We start from the raw sequence: 21,326 nt of genomic DNA on the forward strand, positions 1-21,326 counted from the left end.
TTGGTATCAACTATGTAGCGGTGATTCAAGATGAGTTTCATAGGAAAACCAGCATGAGAGTATCCATGTCAAACCACTCACCTATTCCCAAAGAAAGTATAAATTATTTTGTTAAAATGGTAGTAGTAGTATGCCTCCTAGTTATGTTTTTGATCTCTATTTTTGCATTTTTTCCAACTTTATACTTTTCTTCCCATATTACTTGAAACAATATAACTAATCTACTTTTTACACGGGCCAAATACTTATTCCATTCAATTGGAAACTGAAATTATGGAATTATGGAATTATGAATATATGATACAGAATATTTGGAATCATATAGTAAACACATTTTTATATACTAAACATTTTGAAATACCTTTCAGTGGACTAGTACACAATGGTGTTGCTCATGCAGTAGCCCGTATATGCAGTATATCTTCTCAGTGGAGAACAGTGCCCACCTGTGGCGTATAACAAGAACTACATGGAACATCTCACAGGTTGTGCATTCATTTCTCATTTCAGTTTTCTTTTTCAAACTATATGAGGAGTACTGTTCAACAGAATGGAAAACACAACATATGAGTAGTTACAACTTTAATTAGGAGTTTTACTGGTCACTTAGGATAACCCCACAACAATCAGCTGGCTTGATTATCTATGAATGTGGATTGTGGCATCAGCGGTGCAGATGGGATTTTTGAACTGGGGGGGACGCTAACATCGCCTAATCAGCTGTGCAGAGTTATTAACTGATGATTGTCGCCTTACGTAGGGAGAGTAGTGGGGACGGATCGGGGTCACTATGAATCTGGGGGGGACATGTCCCCCCCGTCCCCAGTGCCATCTGCGCCCCTGAGTGGCATGTAGTTTAACTACCTGGTGTCTTCCCAGACACAAGACATGACTGAGGACACAAACATTTAGCTTCATCTGTCATTTTAAAAAATATATAATTTTATGTTCACACCATAGGCAGGCAGAGCCAGGCTAGTATAAAGGTAAAGATGGTAGAACACCAATTCATTCTAATACCTTGTTTTTAGCATCCTACTACAGACTTGCTGCTGTTACCTTTCTCTGTGTAGGTCTATGTCACTTGTGACGTGGAACACGTTTTGGAGAATCACATGTATTAGTACAGCCTGGAAGACTTATTGCCTATGTGAAGGAGTAGACTGTGGATCCCATCCAATTGAATACACTCACCTGTCAAACATGTATGAGAAAACGCGGTGGTCTTCAGGTGTTGTCAAGATGCGAGAGGTCTTTTCTAGTGACAGTGTTTGTATGCATGGTGGACTCTGAGGATGACAACCTGCTCCCTAAATAGATACAAAGGGCCCATTCTGAGCAATCGAAAACACAATGATATGTAGTACATGTGACTATACATTAATAAAAACATAATTATGAATACTATATGACATTTCTTCAAATAGATCACCCTAAATCCGAACTACATGCTGTACCTACAGGCTAATAAATGACAATCCTGGGATCCTATGGTGCAAGATAGGCCTATGGGAGCCTGCCTTCAAACCTTCAAAGCTCGCCACAATACTGATTATTTCAATGTAAAATGCCCCCTTGGCTGAGTTCACGAAAACGGAAATGTTGTTCTGCTTTAGTCTACACAAAAGACCATAACCTTCCAGATAGCAAGCATATAGGGTTCGAATTTACTATGCAAACGTAAATTCTGACACGAATTACACTCCATAGACATCTAAATGAACTAGACACTGTACAAGTAAGCATAAGGTTCACTACAGCCAACAGAGAAAACCAACACACTGACTGACCACATCATTAGCGATTGCATTGCTGCAATTATACACCAGCTGGCTCCCAGGCTAGGTTTCACACACTTACCTACATACCCCTCCGCAAAAAATTGCCAGTTTACGAAATGACATACAAGAACACATTTCCCCCCCAAACCGCTGTATGCTAACGCCGCCCCCCCCCCCCCCCCCCCCCCACACACACACACACACACACACACACTACAACAAGCTAACGTCGCTAACCCCTCCACACAGCCTTTCGTTTTACTATGAGGTTATTTTAGAGTGTCGAAAATGTATAGTCACTACCTAGCCAACAGTACTGTGGATCCCTAAGTGACTCCAACAAATTTCCAGAAAAATTACGTTAGCATACAGCTATTGTAAGTTTACCACAGTGTTATCTAGTGCTAAATGGGGAAAGAAGCAAATACCAGAATTATGTTTAACAGTCAGATTCAAGACTTGACTGGGTTTTACCAACTGTTGCTGGGACATTGCCTTCAAATATAATGTCAATCAATTTAGCTCTTGTGTCTTCTGCCAGTACAATCTACCTATCACCTGCTAAATAGTGAAAATGGTATTTTAACAACTGAATATTTTAAAACAGTGTTTTCGGAAGGTGAATATATTTGCATCGAATTTTAAATGCTGAAATTTTGTTTTCAATTGAAATACACAATCACGATGAATAGCGGTGGGGAAAAAAAACTGTGTTGAAATGCACCCATGATCAGATGCGATTGGTAGGTAATTTAGAACTTTGACTAAGGCCGTTCCAATGATGTGATGGGCTTTAAAGCCAGATTGGAGGTCTTCTTGTTTTTATGTAGAAGGGTTGCTTTGCTATTACATTTTTCAGGTATTTTGACAGGGAGGTTGGAAATAGGCCTATAGTTAGCCAGGTTATCATGATGAAGGTTAGGGTTTTTGATAGATGGTTTGATCACTGCTATTTGAATTATTTTGAATGATTGTCGGCTGGCAGCTGGATTTGTGACCTAAAATGTTACCATCCAGATGCATAATATCCCCTATCCCCAAAACCTTATTAGATTCTTTATTCTTTAGTATAATTCTGTCCTAGTTCTCCCATATTGTATTTTGAAAACTATTAATCAAAATTCAATGGACAGAATTATATGCACCCTTTACAGCGTATGCCATCTTATCTGCCCCAAGAACAGCATTTTGCTGTAGGCGCTCTCAACATCTCGTAAACCAGTAGATATGTGAAGCGAATAAAGTATGGATAATCTTCGGTCTTTTAAAGAATGTTATCCTCCATGGGAATGGTTCGTGGGTAACTTCCGTGGCTGTTGGTTAGGTCACACATGCTCGTCCTCGCCATGATGTGTACCACTTTTCACGCCCAAACAGATGTGCGCGTTCTCAGCACTTAGGAATTCGATTTTACTGACGCTAAGAGCCGAAAGCTCCTCGAACGGTCACGAACTCCACGACCGTCCTACCCGGTTTCACCCTCATTTCAAACTAAGCCTGCACCTTGAAGAAAATATCAAACTGATTACAGAGTGAACCACCGATAAATCGGCCTAAAAGCAAAATGCCTGCTGTTTCCAAGGGAGATGGAATGCGCGGCCTTGCTGTTTTCATTTCTGACATAAGAAATTGTAAGTGAAAATTTTGTCTTCCCTACTTGTTTACCAGGAACGTTAGCTTACTAGCTTGCTGGGGCATATTAGCAAGCTAACATTAGCTAGTAAGACAGCTGCTCAAAAAGAGCAACTGAGAAAGTTAGCTAATATATATTAGCACGTATGGTTAGCTCGCCAACATGGGCTTGTTCCCCCACAGAACCCGAAGATCTGGCGAGACAAAGTTGTTCGATTTAGAATGTATAATAAGCATGACACGTTAGGCATTTAAGCTTGATTATGTTGCAAGTAGGGCACGAACACTGATCAGTTAGCCAACGTTAGTTGGTTAACTTTTTTACGTCTGTTAACATGGCTAATGTCAGGTGTAGTTGGCTGACCTCAACTTGGCCAACTAATATTAGCTCGCTAGGTAGCTGGCATAACTTTATCCATTCATAATAACTTCAGCGATAGCGTGTCTGTTAGCTAGCTGTTAAACCAATGTATATGTACAGTGTAGTCGTGGTACAGATTAGATTGATGTATAACATTAGCAAAGACATCTTGTCTAGCTAATGTTATTCAGTCAAAATGTGGGTGTGACATGAGCCAGGAAGATGTTTAAGACCTAGTTAGCAACGATGTGTTACAACTACCAACTACCTAGTTAGTCATGTAGGTGACTGATAATAGTTGGCATCTAATAACCGAATCAGTGAATTCACGTTACAAACATAATTTAAAACATCTAACAGGGTGAGGGTATGGAAATAGCTGCCTAACGTTATGTTGCCTCGGTGTTGGTAAACTTATATAGCCAGTGAACCTGTAATCAGTTGTGTGGCAAGTTAACTTAGCGAGCATCTACGATAAGTTAACATTATTTAACCTCGCTTTAATGGCTGAAATGAAGGAGAAAGCGTTTAACATAAAATGTAGGTTATCAGACATCTTGTGCCATAACATCTCCACAGCCAGATGAAGTAGCTGTAGACCGATTAATGTAATAGTGGCACGTCGCTAAGTAAGATGGTTGTGAAGGCCAAGAGAATAACATCATTGAAGTATTCTGTGGGCGTAGGATTTCTTCCCGGAACCCTGACAGTCTCCTGTAAAATCCAAGCTACCGGTCTACTTCTGACTGGTCAGTCAATTTTTAATTTCTGGTTTTGGTGTACATGACAAGATTTGGAATACAGACTACACGGAGTAGTCAAGTCTAGTTTTTAGAGTAAAGCTTGCTGAGGTTGCTTCCTTTGAACATAGGAAATGGAATGCAGCCATTTCTCCAGCTCGCTGTCTCAGAAATACCGGTAGTACTGCAGACTGTTTAAACCAGTTCTTTTGTTTTTTACACTGTCCAGTACATTTCAATAGCATTTTTGCACACCCTGAGGAGAACAAAGGAAGAGTTCTTGAATATTTGATGAACCCAGCGGTGCCCTAGAATTGTGCTGCTTGGCCTGAGTGCATCAAGGCAGTATCAGACAGCAGAGATGAGTCTAACGGGCTTATATATGTGGACTACTAGTATGACCAGCAGTTAGACTGTGGTGCGCTGTTATATGCCTTATGGTTGTTCTCAGTTGACATTATGGGAGAAACCTCTTACCACTTACTCTGAGTTAACTTACCCAGGTTTATCACTGAACAACATAATTGGAATACCCCCTGGCCTCTTTTTGATGGACGGCCAGTTGAGTTGTAAACATGTTAGGTAGGTTCTTAGGGAGCTGCACTGGAGATGTATGGTGGAGTTTCGAAGTGGTGCCACTGAAAGTAATAACCTAAATCTGCATGGAGTTAAGTCCTTGGGAAAGATAAGGACTCATGAATAAGTTTTCAATTGAACATTTTATGCAACACTTATTGTGTAAACCTCATGTTGACTACCTAGGTTGTTTAACCCTTTTTGCTTAGGATTTAAGCTTCTATCTAGTTAAGGTAGTTTGGCTCAGTTTGTTGGTAATTCGCTGCATCCTCATTGAAAAGGAACAACATCAAATCACACTTTCACCACTTTGTTCTTTAGATTGGGGGAGAGGTGCAACACGTCATAGTGTAGTATAACACGTCAAATGACAATCAGTCTTACATTATTCAGTATCAGTATCATTATTCATTCATGATTAATGCTTTAAATAAATGTCTAAAGGTTACATAATCGGAGATAAGAATGTCAAATGAGTTACTATATCTTTCATAATGCTGAGTTCTGAGAAGTGTTGTCAATCTAGTCAGAATATCCCACACAAAAATTGGTGCAAAGTATAATGGTCATGATATTTTCATATTTCAAGGCTCTTGTTCATGTGTCTACTTAAACTGGTCTGACCCACATCAGTAGCAACCTTTCCCCCACAGTCCTCACTGGCCCTAAGAACATATGAGTGTCTATTTACAGCAGCTGTATCTCTGCCCTTGAAATGCTGCAGTCGAGTGTAACTTCACATGGCACAGGCTGGTAGTATGTTTCTCAGAGGAAAGAGAAAAGCTTGATGTGTTTGATTGCTTCAATATTAATGTAAACACTGATGATTTTAGCTCGGCATCAGTGTACGGCCTTTACAAACAGTTTATTTTGAATGTAGTGTTTCAGGTCAGGAAGCCTTCTTTCATTGTGTTTTTTCATAACATTTATGCAATCATCATCAGTTGTCCATATTTAATTGACCTCATACATGAGTAAAAACAAATACAATAAGAATTTATTTAAATACTATATGACCATATGGCACGCAACTATTCTGTATGAGCTGATGCAGAAGTTACATACTCCCATGCACTTACATGAAGCAAAACACTTTCTCGTCTCACCTTGGTGATGTAAGTGAAAGGCGACATCACAGGCATTGGTGGTCCAGGAACACCTATGTCTATGGTTGCCATTATGTGCCAAGGAGAGCCATTTTAAAAAGTTTTAAAAAATGTACCCCAATTTTTGTGGTGGGCCCAGCAATAAATGGAAGAACCAATGCACTATATGAGTACAGAATGGTCAACTTAGTGTACAAGTTGTGGCACAAACAGTATTTTGTTAAATAGACAGTTGTACTGGATAAATGCTTAGTAATATTGAATATAACGTAATATGAAAATAACGTAATTAATCTGTTTGTTTGCAGCAGTTTTTATCAAAACTATCTATGTTTAGAAGCTTCTGAAAAAGACTGTTCTCTTAAACACAACACTCTCCCTTCCTTCACAGGTAAAAGCAAGGAAGCTGAGATCAAAAGGATAAACAAAGAGTTGGCCAATATCCGCTCCAAGTTTAAAGGTAAAGTAATATAACTTGAGATTGAGATGAAAGAGAAATTCTTGGTCATGTCTAATTTCATGCTTTTATCTCAGAGTTGAGCATTGGAATCCTGCCATGGTTGGCAGTTTTTGGAAAAGTACTGAAAAGCAGCATGTTTTAGGCACAAGAATAGGCTAGTGTAGGACAGGATAATATATTTAGTCAACAGCCTCAGCAGGAAATGAAGGTGCTGCGTGTTGGCTTTCAGGAATCTCTCCACTGCTATTCCCCAGAACTTCACACAGACACACACAGACACACACAGACACACACAGACACACACAGACACACACAGACACACACAGACACACACAGACACACACAGACACACACAGACACACACAGACACACACAGACAGACACACACAGACACACACTCAGACACACACTCAGACACACACTCAGACACACACACACACAGACACACACACACACACACACACAGACACACACACACAGACACACAGACACACACACACACACACACAGACACACACACACACACAGACACACACACACACACAGACACACACACACACACAGACACACACACAGACAGACAGACACACACACAGACAGACACACACACACACAGACAGACACACACACACACACAGACAGACACACACAGACAGACAGACACACACAGACAGACAGACACACACAGACAGACAGACACACACAGACAGACAGACACACACAGACAGACAGACACACACAGACAGACACACACACACACAGACACACACACAGACACACACACACACAGACACACACACAGACACACAGACACACAGACACACAGACACACAGACACACAGACACACAGACACACAGACACACAGACACACAGACACACACACACACACACACAGACACACACACAGACACACACACAGACACACACACACAGACACACACCATATTCCTTCTTCCTTTTTCCCAGCCCTTTGAAAGTAGTGGTCTAATCCTCGTCTCATTCCTTCACCTAATCCCCGTCACGGGACGGTTCCTTCCACCCCTCTCCACTCCCTCTGTTTAGCGTGCACATTTCACCATTTCTTATGTGTAGTGTGTGAATGTGTCCCTTTGGTTGGCCGAATGAACCCGTGTGCTAAGGGTTTTAAGATTGACTTTGTATGTGATGCCGTGGGTTTAGGTGGCCCGAGGAATGTAGTTGTCTCCTTTTCTCTTCTGTCATGTTGAAGTAATGTTTCAGTGGAGAGTGGGTGAATGAGCAGGGAGGACTGCACTGCCACTTCCTCTCAGGGGAGAGAAAGTGCAGCGGTCAGCTTCCTGTCCCATGCTGCTGACTCACCAGCAGCGCTCGCTCTCGCTCTCTCCCCACCTCACGGTCAAACCACACTCCTTTCTCCCACTCACTTGGCTGCTGGTCACTCACTCACTCTCCTTGTGTCTCTGGCTTACTCACTCACACACTCACTCACCTCATTTCCCCTTCCCAGGGAGAGCACAATTACCCCTGACGGTTCTATATCTGGTTGTTTTGAGCGTGCCCTGTGCAACAGGGTAATGTGTTTAGGAGTGAATTAGCCTCAGCAGACTCAGTAACATTGTATGAGAAGTCCAGGCTGTGTTCCAAATGCTGTGCCTTGTTGTAGCTAATTGAACTACCTCATGCAACACAAGGTAGTGGTAAGAAATACACAGTCTGTTTACAAAGAATGTAAAGAATGCCTAAATATTGTTGGCTGTGTACCCCCCGCCTCTTTAAGTTAAATAAACCATGAATTGATAATAGGCACATTGGACATTTGAAATGAAAAATAATATCAAACATTTCCAAACAATTCAATGTAATCTGTAATGTGCAATAGGTGACAAGGCCCTGGATGGCTACAGCAAGAAGAAGTACGTGTGCAAGCTCCTCTTCATCTTCCTTTTGGGCCATGACATCGATTTTGGTCACATGGAGGCGGTCAACCTCCTGAGTTCCAACAAATACACAGAAAAACAGATTGTAAGTTTGTTCTTAGATATTAAGTTTGTTCATGTACTGCGATCTTCTGGTAGATTTGAGCCTATGAGGTATTTAGCTGGTTACTGCTTATACGTACATGCATGTTTCTGATATTTATACGTCTCATTTGCCCTGTCTGTTTATCTGGTGTGTCCCTGAATTGTATGCCTGTCTGTAAGCCAAGCTGTTCTATCCTTACAGGGCTACCTTTTCATCTCAGTGTTGGTAAACTCCAACAGTGATCTTATCAGGCTCATCAACAATGCCATTAAGAATGACCTCTCCAGCAGGAACCCCACCTTCATGAATCTGGCCCTTCACTGTATAGCCAATGTGGGCAGCCGGGAAATGGCAGAAGCGTTTGCGGCAGATGTGCCACGCATCCTGGTAGCAGGGTGAGCTGGATTGCAGTGCTTAAAAGACGGAGAAATGTGACGTACAGGGATGATATTAGTCTAAGCTTGGAATTTCACTCTGCCTGTGTGTGTGTGTATATATATATATATATATATATATATATATGTGTGTGTGTGTGTGTGTGTGTGTGTGTGTGTGTGTGTGTGTGTTGTACAGGGACACAATGGACAGTGTCAAACAGAGTGCAGCTCTTTGCTTGCTGCGCCTCAACAGAACCTCCCCAGACCTGGTCCCCATGGGGGAGTGGACCGCTCGTGTGGTTCACCTTCTCAATGACCAGCATTTGGTGAGTACGGCCATACCATTATCTCTTAAACATGGTAGATACACACTTGATAATGATACAACCGGTAGGAGTGATGTCGTGATAATTAATCAGTCAGGTGGGATCTGATTTGCTACTTAGTGTAATAGCGTGAGTTTCCCCCTCTGCACAGGGCGTAGTGACGGCAGCCACCAGTCTTATCACCACATTGGCTCAGAAGAATCCAGATGACTTCAAGACCTCCGTCTCACTGGCCGTGGCCCGGCTCAGTCGGGTAGGATGGGGGATACACTGCGGAGGAAGCCAGCATATGGCCTTTTAGCACATTCAAAGATAGAAGTTTGGCTATCAAGAAGAGTTTCCTGTGGGCGGATATTAATAAACAGATTTGTTCTATGAATGTGGTGTTTTTTGTGTTAACAAGCTTTTTTAAACGCCTGCTCATTTCCCTTAGATTGTCACGTCAGCTTCCACAGACCTGCAGGATTATACGTACTACTTTGTTGCAGCCCCCTGGTTGTCCGTGAAACTGCTGCGACTCTTACAGTGTTACCCTCCACCAGGTGTGTGTGTGTGTGTGTGATGTGAGTGTGTTTTGTGCGCAGCCGACATGATTGTGTAATTATGGTGATTATCTTAAACTCCTCACCTGCGCTTTCCTGCAGAGGATGCTGCTATCAGAGGGCGCCTGACTGAGTGTCTGGAAACCATCCTCAACAAGGCCCAGGAGCCTCCCAAGTCCAAGAAAGTCCAGCACTCCAACGCCAAGAATGCGGTGCTGTTTGAGGCCATCAGCCTCATCATTCATCACGACAGGTCAGCACTGACCAGTGCACCAGTAGCAATACATTGTCTCTTGGAAGTTCAAAGGGAATCAGAAACTGTTAAGTGTCAGTCACTTAACGGTCTGTAACCGTTAAAACACCTCTGAGAAGAGTGAGATCATAAAAAGTATTGTCACATAACTTTAGACAGTTGATGCTTCTCGTCTATACAGTGAGCCCACTCTGCTGGTGCGGGCGTGTAACCAGCTGGGCCAGTTCCTGCAGCACAGAGAGACCAACCTGCGCTATTTGGCCCTGGAGAGCATGTGCACGCTGGCCAGCTCCGAGTTCTCCCACGAGGCCGTCAAAACCCACATCGACACAGTGATCAACGCTCTCAAGGTAACCAATCCACATTCCACACCTTGCTCAAACAGTGTACTTTCTGTTCGAAAATTCTCTGTCTGTGAGACATGTCGTCTAACTTTGAGAGCGTGGAAATCTAATCTCTCTGTTTGTTTTTGTTTTGTCTCTTAACCGTGCTCCAGACGGAGAGAGATGTGAGCGTGAGGCAGCGCGCGGTGGACCTTCTCTATGCCATGTGTGACCGGAGCAATGCCAAACAGATTGTTGCAGAGATGCTCAGTTACCTTGAGACCGCTGACTACTCTATTAGAGAGGAAATTGTATGTTTCGCAACCATCATATTTACTTTAGAAATAATGATGTGATGTGTTGTAAACAGAGTCACTGTATACTTTGTGCATCTGTCGGATCATCTATAGGTGCTGAAGGTGGCTATCTTGGCTGAGAAATACGCAGTAGACTACACGTGGTACGTGGACACCATATTGAACCTCATCAGAATTGCAGGAGATTATGTCAGCGAGGAAGTGTGGTATCGTGTGATCCAGATCGTTATTAACAGAGACGATGTGCAAGGCTACGCTGCTAAGACGGTCTTTGAGGTACAGTGTTTGCTGTTTCTACCTTCAGTAACTTCCTCCTTCTCTGTCAGTTATGTTGCTGAAGTAGTTGCACCATTTTTAGAGTAGTTCCTATCGTCTAGATGTCAGTTTAAGTTCTCATTTTGGGTTAGTATTGAATGCACTTGTCATTGCAGTACCTCATAGAAAGACGTGTAATGTTTCTCCTATTCAATTTTTGTTGTGTGTTTTTTTTCTTAACTGTGTGGAGTTTAAATAATCAGAGGCAATGTAGTAATTAACCGACACCAATGACTTTTAACAAGTATGTCTGTCAGTGTTTAACTTGTCTGCTCACAAAAGTCCTCTGTGTTCACCCTCTGTCCCTCCTGCTCAGGGAAAGTCCGGCCACCAGCACGTCTGCTTGCCAGGGCTAGTGCACTTCACTTCTGTCACCATAGCAACCGCTCTCTGTTGCCACTCTCATGGCAGTGTAGGGGTGCCTCATTTATGAAAGAGGCTTTTCACAAAAACCCAATTTGTTCTTGCTTCCCTCAGTCTCGGCTTGTGTCTGTCTCTACATAACTGTCTCACACTGGTAGGTCACTTCCAAAAACCAAAAACATTAATCCCTACCATACTGTTGCAGGTTGTCTGGTTTCCCGCAGCCTTTGTTTCATTCAGCCTGGCATGAGCGATTCATTTTTCATTGGCTACTTTGCCCAGCCCTTAGTGGTCCTAAGTAAATAATGTAGATTTCGGTGCCAGTCTGCATGAAACTCAGGGATGTAGCCTAGTTAAAGCCCCCATCCTACCCATGTCCCCATGCTGTGCTCTGTGCTATACCAACATGCATGAAAATTATTATTAATATTATAGACAAAACCTCAATAGAGACATCAATTTTAGCTCCTTCTATGGTGGTTGAAATTGCGGTTTTCATTATTTTCGCCATTCTGTGACAGGAACTGAAACTCAGATCTCAGATCTGACTTATCAGATCATCTTGAGTTTTTGAAGGTTCCTGTTCTACTGCACCTCGAGCGAGAAATCTCCCACAAACACTGAGCTCCTCCCAGCCCACCCTCTCTCTATCTCTCCATCCCTTTCTCTCTCTCTCTCTCTCTCTATCCCCCCCTCTCTCTCTCTCCTCAAAAATCAGATAAGATTTTTGCTGACCCAATTATTTTCTTTCTCCCTGTTCAATGTCAGTTGTCCTGTGTAGCTTGAATCACTCCAATCTCACATCAGTCCTGATCCTCCTTTCGCAGGCTTTGCAAGCCCCAGCCTGCCATGAGAATCTAGTGAAGGTCGGAGGGTACATCTTGGGAGAATTTGGAAATCTTATCGCAGGGGATCCACGGTCCAGGTATCATGTTACCACCCTACGACATGAATTAAGTGCCTTTTTGGTGTGATTTGTGTGGCCGAGGCGTGATGGTAAAAGCCTTAATGTAGTGAGCATGAATGTACAGCATTATTCAGTTTGTTTTTTTGGTGTTGTAGCGCCCTCTAGAGGCTGAGTTCAGTGCTCTTTCGTATGATGTTTACCTTAAGATATCCGCACATTACAACATCACAACATAACTGGTTGAAACGTGGCACCTTTTAATAACTTGGAGAACGATTTTGCCTAAATATTCAGTTCAATACTTGTCTTATTTCTTTGCTGGTTTATGTCTGTTTCGGGTTGCCTATTTTTAGCATTGTTTTGTTGTTGGCATCCAAAAATGTAGTACAGTAGGCCAATGCATGACATCAAATGAATCTTACACTTTGACATTTGTGCATGAAACTGACATTTTGGAACACCGCAATATATGAAACTATGCCTAGTGTCTTGAGAGCTTTAACCATATAGTTACCATGCTTCCCAGTTTCATGTACCTGTATAACCCATGAAAACGCTCTGTGTCCCCCTGTCTCTCCAGTCCACTAGTTCAGTTCAATTTGCTGCACTCCAAGTTCCACCTGTGCTCGGTGCCCACTCGAGCGCTGCTGCTCTCGGCCTACATCAAGTTCATCAACCTGTTCCCTGAGGTGAAGGGCACCATCCAGGAGGTGCTGCGCTCAGACAGTCAGCTCCGCAACGCAGACGTGGAGTTGCAGCAGCGCGCTGTGGAGTACCTCCGCCTCAGCTGCATTGCCAGCACAGACATATTGGTGTGGAATGGCTTCATTTTTCAATGATTAGCAGAACTCCGTATATTCCTTATCTACTAGGGTGAAGAGCCCCACCACTTAATAAGATTAGCTAAGACATACAACAGTGTGCTCTTTCATGATTAATGCACTTGTTCTTATTTAGGTGACACAACTGGCATGAATTACACCAGAGGAAGTGCAGTTGTTTGTGATGTAATTATTTCATCAGTGCATTGTTTGTTGGCCCGTTTCTGAAGGGGTGAAGGAAAGGATTTCTTTTAAAAACAGGTGCTCAGTCATGGTGGTGTTCTGTTTGCTGTCTTTGTCCATTTAGGCCACCGTACTGGAGGAGATGCCTCCTTTCCCAGAGCGGGAGTCATCCATTTTGGCCAAGCTGAAGAGGAAGAAGGGGCCTGGAACCGTGCCGGACATCGAGGAGAATCGCAAGGAGCGCAATGCCAACGTCAATGGAGGCACAAATCATACCACTACCACTCCAAATGCCAAGGTCACTGTGCTTTTTGAGATGTTCCATGTTTTACTTATGAAGACAACTTCATCTTTCACAGTGTTTTAGTTTGTCTGGACATGCCAAACACAAACGCACTAGTGTCATTGGTATTTATGCAGGAGTTTAGATTTTGGGTGTGGAAAGATAGGCCAGATTAAGGTTTTAAGGGAGGTGGTTTAAACTGAGATATGAGTCAGCTAGCTCTGAAAGATAATACATGTGTTCATGGACAGCTGGGTGTGCAATGCATGTTGGGACTTGACTGCATTTGACAAGAAATGTAAAATGATAGACATTCTCCATCAGAGCTGCTTTTTCGCTTTGAATTCTTATATCTCTGCACAGTCCTCACATCTCTTCATCCTCCATGACTTCTCTGTTTTCTTCTTCTTCTTCTTCCCAACGCTACCCTCCTTGCTGGGCCTTTGCTCTTTTCCTCTCTGTGGCTGCTCAGACCTCCCCTGCATCCTTTGTTGGGGATCTGCTGGCTCCAGCCCCTCCCCCCACCAACCGGCCACGCCCAGTGTCCTCCTCATCCTTCCTGCAGACCCCCCTCACCCCTCTCCCCTCTCAGGCCTGTGCTATCCCCTTAGCAGCCTCTGCTGGAACATTCTACCAGGTCCTGTGCCTGTGACTGTGTCTGTGTGTGTGTGTGTGTGTGTGTGTGTGTGTGTGGGGGCCAGCCTGTGGCTCACAGCATGCCTTTGCAGTGCTTTCCTTCAGACCTTACTCTTGCACTCACTCCATATTTTCAAAAACAGTTAACAGGATAAAATGCCCCGTATTGCAGTAATGCTACTGATTTACACTAACATTTTAGCTCAACAGATTCCAGGTAAGTATTGTCATAGCACTATGTATTTGAGTATGGACTCGAGTGAGCTGTTCCTTCATTATGTTGTTATATGTGTTATAGTACTAAGGCTGTTTGGTCCTGCCCGATTTAAAAGCTATATTGTGCATCATTGGATTGCAGCATTTGCCCAACTCAAATGGTATATTAGCGATGTTGCTGCATTGTTGGGAAACCTTTGGATATTGAAAACTGAACGATATGAATGATGTCTGTACTGTAAATCATCACAAAAATCATCAAGATTCTTCAAAGACAATCGTGTTAACTGCCCCTCTGCCTCACAACAGGTAGCCGCCGCCGCCTCCCCAGATCTGCTGGGTTTGGGAAGCCCCAGCCCCTTGAGTTCCACCCCTCCCGCTCTCCCTCCCACTGCGGCCAGCCTGCTCATTGATGTGTTCTCAGAGAACAGCCCAGGAGCAGCAGCAGCAGCAGCAGCAGCAGCAGCACCCATTGCTGTCCCGGCTGCTCCCGTAGCCGATGATAACTTCTCAAGGTGAGGAGGAACTGATGTGAAAAGGAGTCCTCAGAATTCACAGAACAAGGGCGAGGTTGCTTATTCGTGCTCTTCCTCAAGTCTACTATTTCATTGCGGTGTTCTACAGTAAAAAGAGTCATTTTCTTTTGTGGTTAGAAAATATGAATTCTGACAGTAAGGAAGTTTGTGTCTGGCCTGTGTGTATTTAACATGGCCACACTGACCGTTAAAACTATGAGCCCAGTGGTGATCTTATATAGACTGGTTTGCTCGTGTGTGAACTTTCATGTAGTATGAAAAACATCACCATGTGCATTTATTGCATTTGGCTGCAGCATAACGCCAGAGTCCCTCCATGTGGCTGATTCAATTCTGGCTGATGTTCAGGAGCCAACTGACAAGTAAGGCGCCTAAAAAAAGGCTCAAAAATTCAACCCAAGTTCATAACACTTTTGGTGTCGTTTTGAGGGAATAAGGGACTCAAGTCGCACTTTATTGACTTTACTGTTGAGACTGCATGTGTTTGTTTGGTTTTTTTTCCTATGAAAACCTCACTTAACCTCACTTAGGAAAGGCTGGGAAGGCTCTGAGGTCAACAGCCATAATGTAGCTTAACTTTAAAGACTAAATGACGTCTCATTGGTATCTTGGTCACAAAGGCCATCACCAAGGCTCTTACTCAAGGAAAACTTTTCTCTGGATAGGATGGCCTTTGTGTGGTGTGGTGTGGTGTGGTGTGGTGTGGTGTGGTGTGGTGTGGTGTGTGTGTGTGTGTGTGTGTGTGTGTGTGTGTCCACACAGAGATGAAAACTCTGGGCAAGCTATGCATCCTCTTGCCATGCCGTGTCTTTTGGACGCCTCTTACTATTCGGTGTCTTTTGGGCAGGTTTGTGTGCAAGAACAATGGGGTGCTGTACGAAAACCAGCTGCTTCAGATTGGCTTGAAGTGCGAGTATCGGCAGAGTCTGGGTGAGTGAGTGCCTCTCGGAGGGGTTTTATCCATGTAAGAGCCAAATTCATGATTTCATGTGTTATAATAATTTAGTTTAAAAAGATTTAAAAAGGTATCTGAAGATAAATAATTTCATTAGGATTTGAAAGAATGTTTAGGTTGAACTATATAATTTAGTATTGCATTTAAAAGCTGAATAACTTGTAAGAATGTAAGCTTCCAATCAGATGACGTTACGTCAGTATAATACCTGCGTGTTGGACTTTTAGTTTAGATTTGAGCTCAGAAATGTTGGAAGCGACATAGTTTTTTGACCGTGTGAACTTGTAACTCTAAGTTTTCTAGTAAACATTTTTTATGGAAGATTTACTTGTCTCACTCGCGTGTCAATTAATAGTTTCTAAGACTGAACTCAAAATTGTGGTACAGAAGACTCAGAACAGACGGAGTGCCACTACAATCCACATTGAACTTAGAATAATTATCATTAGAATGATGCACTTGCTTCTTATATCCGTTTCTTTATCTCAAAAGAGGAACCAATGTCTACCCATCAGCAGTGTTTGATTAATCTCTGATTAAATGTAGAGGATTCAATAGTGCAGGTTTTCTGCACAAATTGAAAGGACTAGAAAGTTCTAACATCAATACACTTAGTTCTTTTTAAAATTTCGTTGTATAAATACAATGACAATAAAGGCTTTTCTATTCTATTCTATTTTATTCTATTATTCTCTAGTTGCATTATAATTGCTTCAGGTGGACATCAGTTTACCCCTATTCACGTTTGTGTCTTTTGCTGTAGGTCGGATGTATGTGTTCTTTGGGAACAAAACATCAACACAGTTCCTCAGTTTCGCCACCTCAGTGGTCTGCCAGGAGCCTCTTGCTTCTCATATCCTTTTTTAGCTCAGAAGAGTGACCAATGTCTACCCATCAGCAGTGTTACATCTCTGTTTAAATGTAAAGGATTCAATGGTGCAGGTTTTCCCGCTCACAGTGAAAATACTGGGAATTTCTAAAATGTTATAGGAAAATAATTCAAGCAGTAAAGGTCAGTGGAGTTCAATAGAAGTTTTTGAATTTTCTATCCACTATTATGAAAAATCATATTGTAATCACAGAATTGGCCAAAACTTTCTCCGTGGAGGCTATCAGTAGGCTAGTGTCATTTCTTTACATTGAGCTTTTAGGAGGCCTTCATGTGTTCTTATGCTGATGTATGTGTTGTGTTATGTAAATAATGAACACAAACTCCTAATCTAGCCAGCTAATTAGCTAAAAAAGCTGTTCTTACATTTTTGTGGGGTTTCTGAACCGGAGCTCAAGCCTCCATAGTGAATATCTTCACAAGACCATATATTAATAATTGATTAATAATCTTCACAACACCATATATTAATAATTGATTAATAATCTTCACAACACCATATATTCTCTAAATCAATGGTCTTTTACCATATGTAGTTAAGGGACAGAGAGCAGTCAACCCATCTGGCCTCAAACCCAGGTCTCCAAGGTAGTAAAGTAAATACAAAAATGACTTCTCAAATAAATAGTAAAACATAGGTTTTATGTTACCGCCGTTAGGAAAACTAAGATAAATTCATTGTTGCCATATGACGTGTATATATTGTGCAGTAGAGGGTATGTTTCTTTTGGTATGTTCAGTTTTAGCTGAAACTAATGCTGTTAAAATGTAAACAAGGTAGTTGGTCTGATGGATACAAGCTGGCCAGGTGTTAAAAAAAAACAGTCAAACTGTTTGGCTGGTGTGTTGTCTATTGTAAACATTAAATGGTCTGTGAGGGGCTCTCTTTTTTTCAAAATCAGTTCATCTTTAACCGGCATGTTCACAGCTCAATGTACACCCGAAACCAGTTGATCCCACAGTGGATGGAGGGGCACAGCTCCAACAGATCATCAACATTGAGTGTGTTTCTGACTTTGTAGAAGCAGCTGTACTCAACATCCAGTTCAGGTAATGGGTTTTGTTACTATTGTGTTACAGTATTGCAGTTTCAGTGAAAATGTCTTCAAATTCTTTACATATACACCTTAAATATGACACTGAACAGGGCCTTACATTTTTCACTTAGAGGAATCAAGTGATGCGTAGACACCAAAGGTTGGATACAAGCATAGTGGAAGGTTTTTAATGCTTGGAAACATTCCAGGTATGGAGGCATTCTCCAGAACATTGCTGTCAAGCTACCCATCACTTTGAACAAGTTTTTCCAGCCCACAGAGATGATATCACAAGACTTCTTCCAGCGATGGAAACAGCTTAGCGCGTAAGATATTTTTGTTTGTTTGTTTAAATGTCATAGAATAGATATTAACATACATCATACTTAGTTGAATATTACAAAATGTGGAGAAATACTTTCATATCAATGCTTTTATTGGTTGAAAACCTTTTTGAAATGTATGTTAAGTGTTTTAATTGAGATATCTACCCTTGTGTCTGATCAGCCCACAACAGGAGGTCCAGAATATCTTCAAAGCCAAGCATTCCATGGACACTGAAGTCACCAAGGCAAAGGTATGATTATCTAAAGGAGCGATGGCTTTGTGTTTCCGAATGCTTGAGTATGCATCTCATTTACGTATAGTGTGCTGGTGCCCAAGTTCTGGTGGCACATCGGTTCTGTTCTTTTCACCTTTTTACCTTTTCACTTCTCACCTGTGAGCACCAAGCTTATTCATCTGCCATATTCCCCTCCAGATCATTGGCTTTGGAGTAGCTCTATTGGATGGGGTAGACCCTAACCCCTCCAACTTTGTAGGCGCAGGAGTCATCCACACGAAAACTACTCAGGTGGGCTGCCTGCTTCGGCTGGAGCCCAACACACAAGCACAGGTAGGCCGCTAACAGGTCCTACACCCACTGAGCTATAGTTTGGGGAAACACCTTATATGACCATTCTGTCTCTATGACCACCAAACACTTACTATTTGCTGTTATGTATATATTATGCTTACTTGATACACGTTATATGTTGTAGTTTGGAATGTGCTAAGAATGGCCGTTTGAGAACCCTATTTGTTTTCCAGTGTTAAAATCTGCTTTGTTTAATTTTAAAACAAGCCCCTTTTTGTCTTTTTCTGCAGATGTATCGTCTCACTCTGAGAACTAGCCGGGATACTGTGTCACAGAGGCTCTGTGACCTCTTGTCAGATCAGTTCTGAAGTGAATGCTCTGTTCACTCAAGCCTGACAAGATGGCCCTGCCAGCTGAGCTTAGAACAGTCTTGAACACCATCCACCCCAACTCACTTAATGTTTTTAGCCCCACACAAGCTTGCCTGTCTGGATGGCACACCCTCCAAGCCAACCTGTCAAGCGTCCCTAAATCAAATTGTATTCAATGTACAGTGTATATTTTCCTTTTTTATGTTTTACTTTACTATAAAGTGTATATCTCTCACCACTCAGCTTTACTAACAACTCATAGCTTTAAATCTGTTCTCGGACATGTCCATGTGCACACATATTGAAATCTTGCGCTTTTACAGTTGGGAGGTTTGTGTCTCAACTTAGATGCAGGGTTTTGGGTATTTTTAACTGGAAGAACGGGAGCTCTTACTTGGTCATGGCTCCCCTCTTGCTGTGCAATGACTGCATCCAACTGTGCCTTCATTTAAATGATCCATAATCAAGAAACATTGTTAAATGGAAAGACTGTTTTTTTTTTTGTTGATGTTTAAGTTTGCTTTTATAGAACAACTTAGGTGTCACCTGTAGATGCACTTATCATTGTACGATTCACTCCACAAACTGTTGTATTCCCTCCAGTTACTGTGTTGCAAAGTATTGTGTCCTTTGGCAGGCTCAGTCCTCTTGAGTCTGCTCATTATATACGATGTAAGAATCGTCAGTATTGTGTACTGTTGCTGCTTCAACTGTAGGGGTAGCTGAAGTGGCTGTATTCTTAAAGTAGCATAAATGATATCTTCCCAATGCACCCAAAAAACAGTGTCTCTTGCACTGTTGGCTGATGGAGACACTACATGTGAATCTTGTATTTAAATTCACTAAGGACTAAGTGCCTTGTTTTTGTACTTGCCCCAAAACACAAATGCTTCCCTTTAAGAGAATTGTTGTGAGAGTCCATGTGAGGTTTTTTTTAGTTTTTCGTCACATGTACTTGAGTAAACCACTCCGGCTGCCTGTAAGAATATAAAGGGATTTTATTCCCAGTTTTCCCCTCTCTGCATCACAGCCATCACCCTACAGATTGTTCTATGACTCCATATTGGAAATGGGGAAACATGGCTCAACCAGAGACGGGAGAAACTTCTAATAGCTTGTGTATGTGAAGCTAACTACAGTCTCCTCACCATTATGAAGGGCGTGAAGCCCTCTTCACTTGCTTTGCCACTGGCTAACTTTACTGTCTCGTCAGGTACCGGCTACGCCACTGCCTGTTCTCCCTGTGCCTTCAAGTTGTATGTTTTGGTTACTGATTTATGTTATCTTTGCGTTTTGTATGTGTGTATGAATGTGTATATACACCCAGACATCTGTTGTACTTCCAATCATATAACAGGTTTTGTCAATTAAACCAGTGTCTTGGTTTTCTCTTTAGAAACCACGCGGTATGCTTTCACGTGAGTTTCATATGAGTAATGACATATGAGCCCCACACTATTGTATACATGATTGTGTTACTCTTTATTCTGTTTTCTTAATCCAAATTAAATCAGGATCGTCATAAACCATAGGATATTCCATTCAGCTCATCTCCAGTTTTCCAGAGAGTTGAGAGTTCAGTTCCCTTGCTTAGATTATGACCAAGAAGTTTTCCATCATGACTTTATAAAATTGTCTAACATTATAATAGGCCTACTTAAACATTTCCATTTTGTCATGCTTTAAAGTGGCACTATGTAACTATTTCAAACTAATTTTGGTGGTACAATGACGTTTAAACGATAGTACTGCAAGCAGTATGCGGTAAAGACACTTTTCAGAGAAAATCAAGTTTTTAACCTTATTAACGTGTCCATATGGTGTTTTCTTTATATGACACACGACATAATATGAGCGAAATAAGCAGTCAACGCCATGGCTGAGTATTTCCACCTTGGAACTGCGACATACCAATGACCAATGTCTCAAAAGCATGGAATCTGACAGCCTGGCTCATTTGCATATGCATAGCTCCGCGAGTAGCCTACTAAATAAGGCAAAGGTATAGAGTTACGTCCTAGCCATAGTTTAATGCAATGAAAGAACGCTTTTCATGAAAACTTCTACATTTGTAATTTTGAGGAAAAGCGGCACATTTTTAGGGGTTAAATAAAGCTAATGCCTAGTCAGAGATTCACTGGGGTGCAGACTACTTCATTGGT

At 42.0% G+C, this 21,326-nt stretch overlaps 1 protein-coding gene across 4 annotated transcripts; it reads left to right on the top strand.

The window, feature by feature from the left end:
• The first annotated feature begins 3,008 nt into the window (after positions 1-3,008).
• LOC105891112 (adaptor related protein complex 2 subunit alpha 2) lies at positions 3,009-20,563 on the top strand. Of its 4 annotated transcripts, XM_042708102.1 has the most exons (24): positions 3,009-3,412; positions 6,588-6,656; positions 8,516-8,658; positions 8,860-9,053; positions 9,232-9,361; positions 9,513-9,614; positions 9,795-9,903; positions 10,006-10,156; positions 10,338-10,506; positions 10,653-10,790; positions 10,890-11,072; positions 12,302-12,399; positions 12,962-13,193; positions 13,510-13,683; positions 14,141-14,305; positions 14,830-15,035; positions 15,353-15,418; positions 15,904-15,986; positions 16,775-16,864; positions 17,827-17,950; positions 18,147-18,263; positions 18,445-18,514; positions 18,698-18,832; positions 19,084-20,563. In XM_042708102.1, the coding sequence occupies exons 1-24, from the start codon at positions 3,346-3,348 to the stop codon at positions 19,159-19,161; spliced, it is 3,093 nt and encodes a 1,030-aa protein (XP_042564036.1). In that variant the 5' UTR covers positions 3,009-3,345; the 3' UTR covers positions 19,162-20,563. The 4 variants fall into 4 exon arrangements, with proteins under 4 accessions (XP_042564036.1, XP_042564037.1, XP_042564038.1 ...); XM_042708103.1 differs by lacking the exon at positions 15,353-15,418 and having other exon boundaries at positions 3,010-3,412; XM_042708104.1 differs by lacking the exon at positions 14,141-14,305 and having other exon boundaries at positions 3,013-3,412.
• The last annotated feature ends 763 nt before the right edge of the window (positions 20,564-21,326 follow it).

This window comes from Clupea harengus, chromosome 6 (genome assembly GCF_900700415.2).
Source record: "Clupea harengus chromosome 6, Ch_v2.0.2, whole genome shotgun sequence".
NCBI lineage: Eukaryota > Metazoa > Chordata > Actinopteri > Clupeiformes > Clupeidae > Clupea > Clupea harengus.

Excerpts from the sequence above, each read along its gene's own strand:
- LOC105891112 (XM_042708102.1), top strand. The coding sequence starts at position 3,346 with ATGCCTGCTGTTTCCAAGGGAGATGGAATGCGCGGCCTTGCTGTTTTC. Across the intron at positions 15,987-16,774 it reads CGAGTATCGGCAGAGTCTGG|GTCGGATGTATGTGTTCTTT; the intron begins GTGAGTGAGTGC and ends CTTTTGCTGTAG. Across the intron at positions 17,951-18,146 it reads GTACTCAACATCCAGTTCAG|GTATGGAGGCATTCTCCAGA; the intron begins GTAATGGGTTTT and ends GAAACATTCCAG.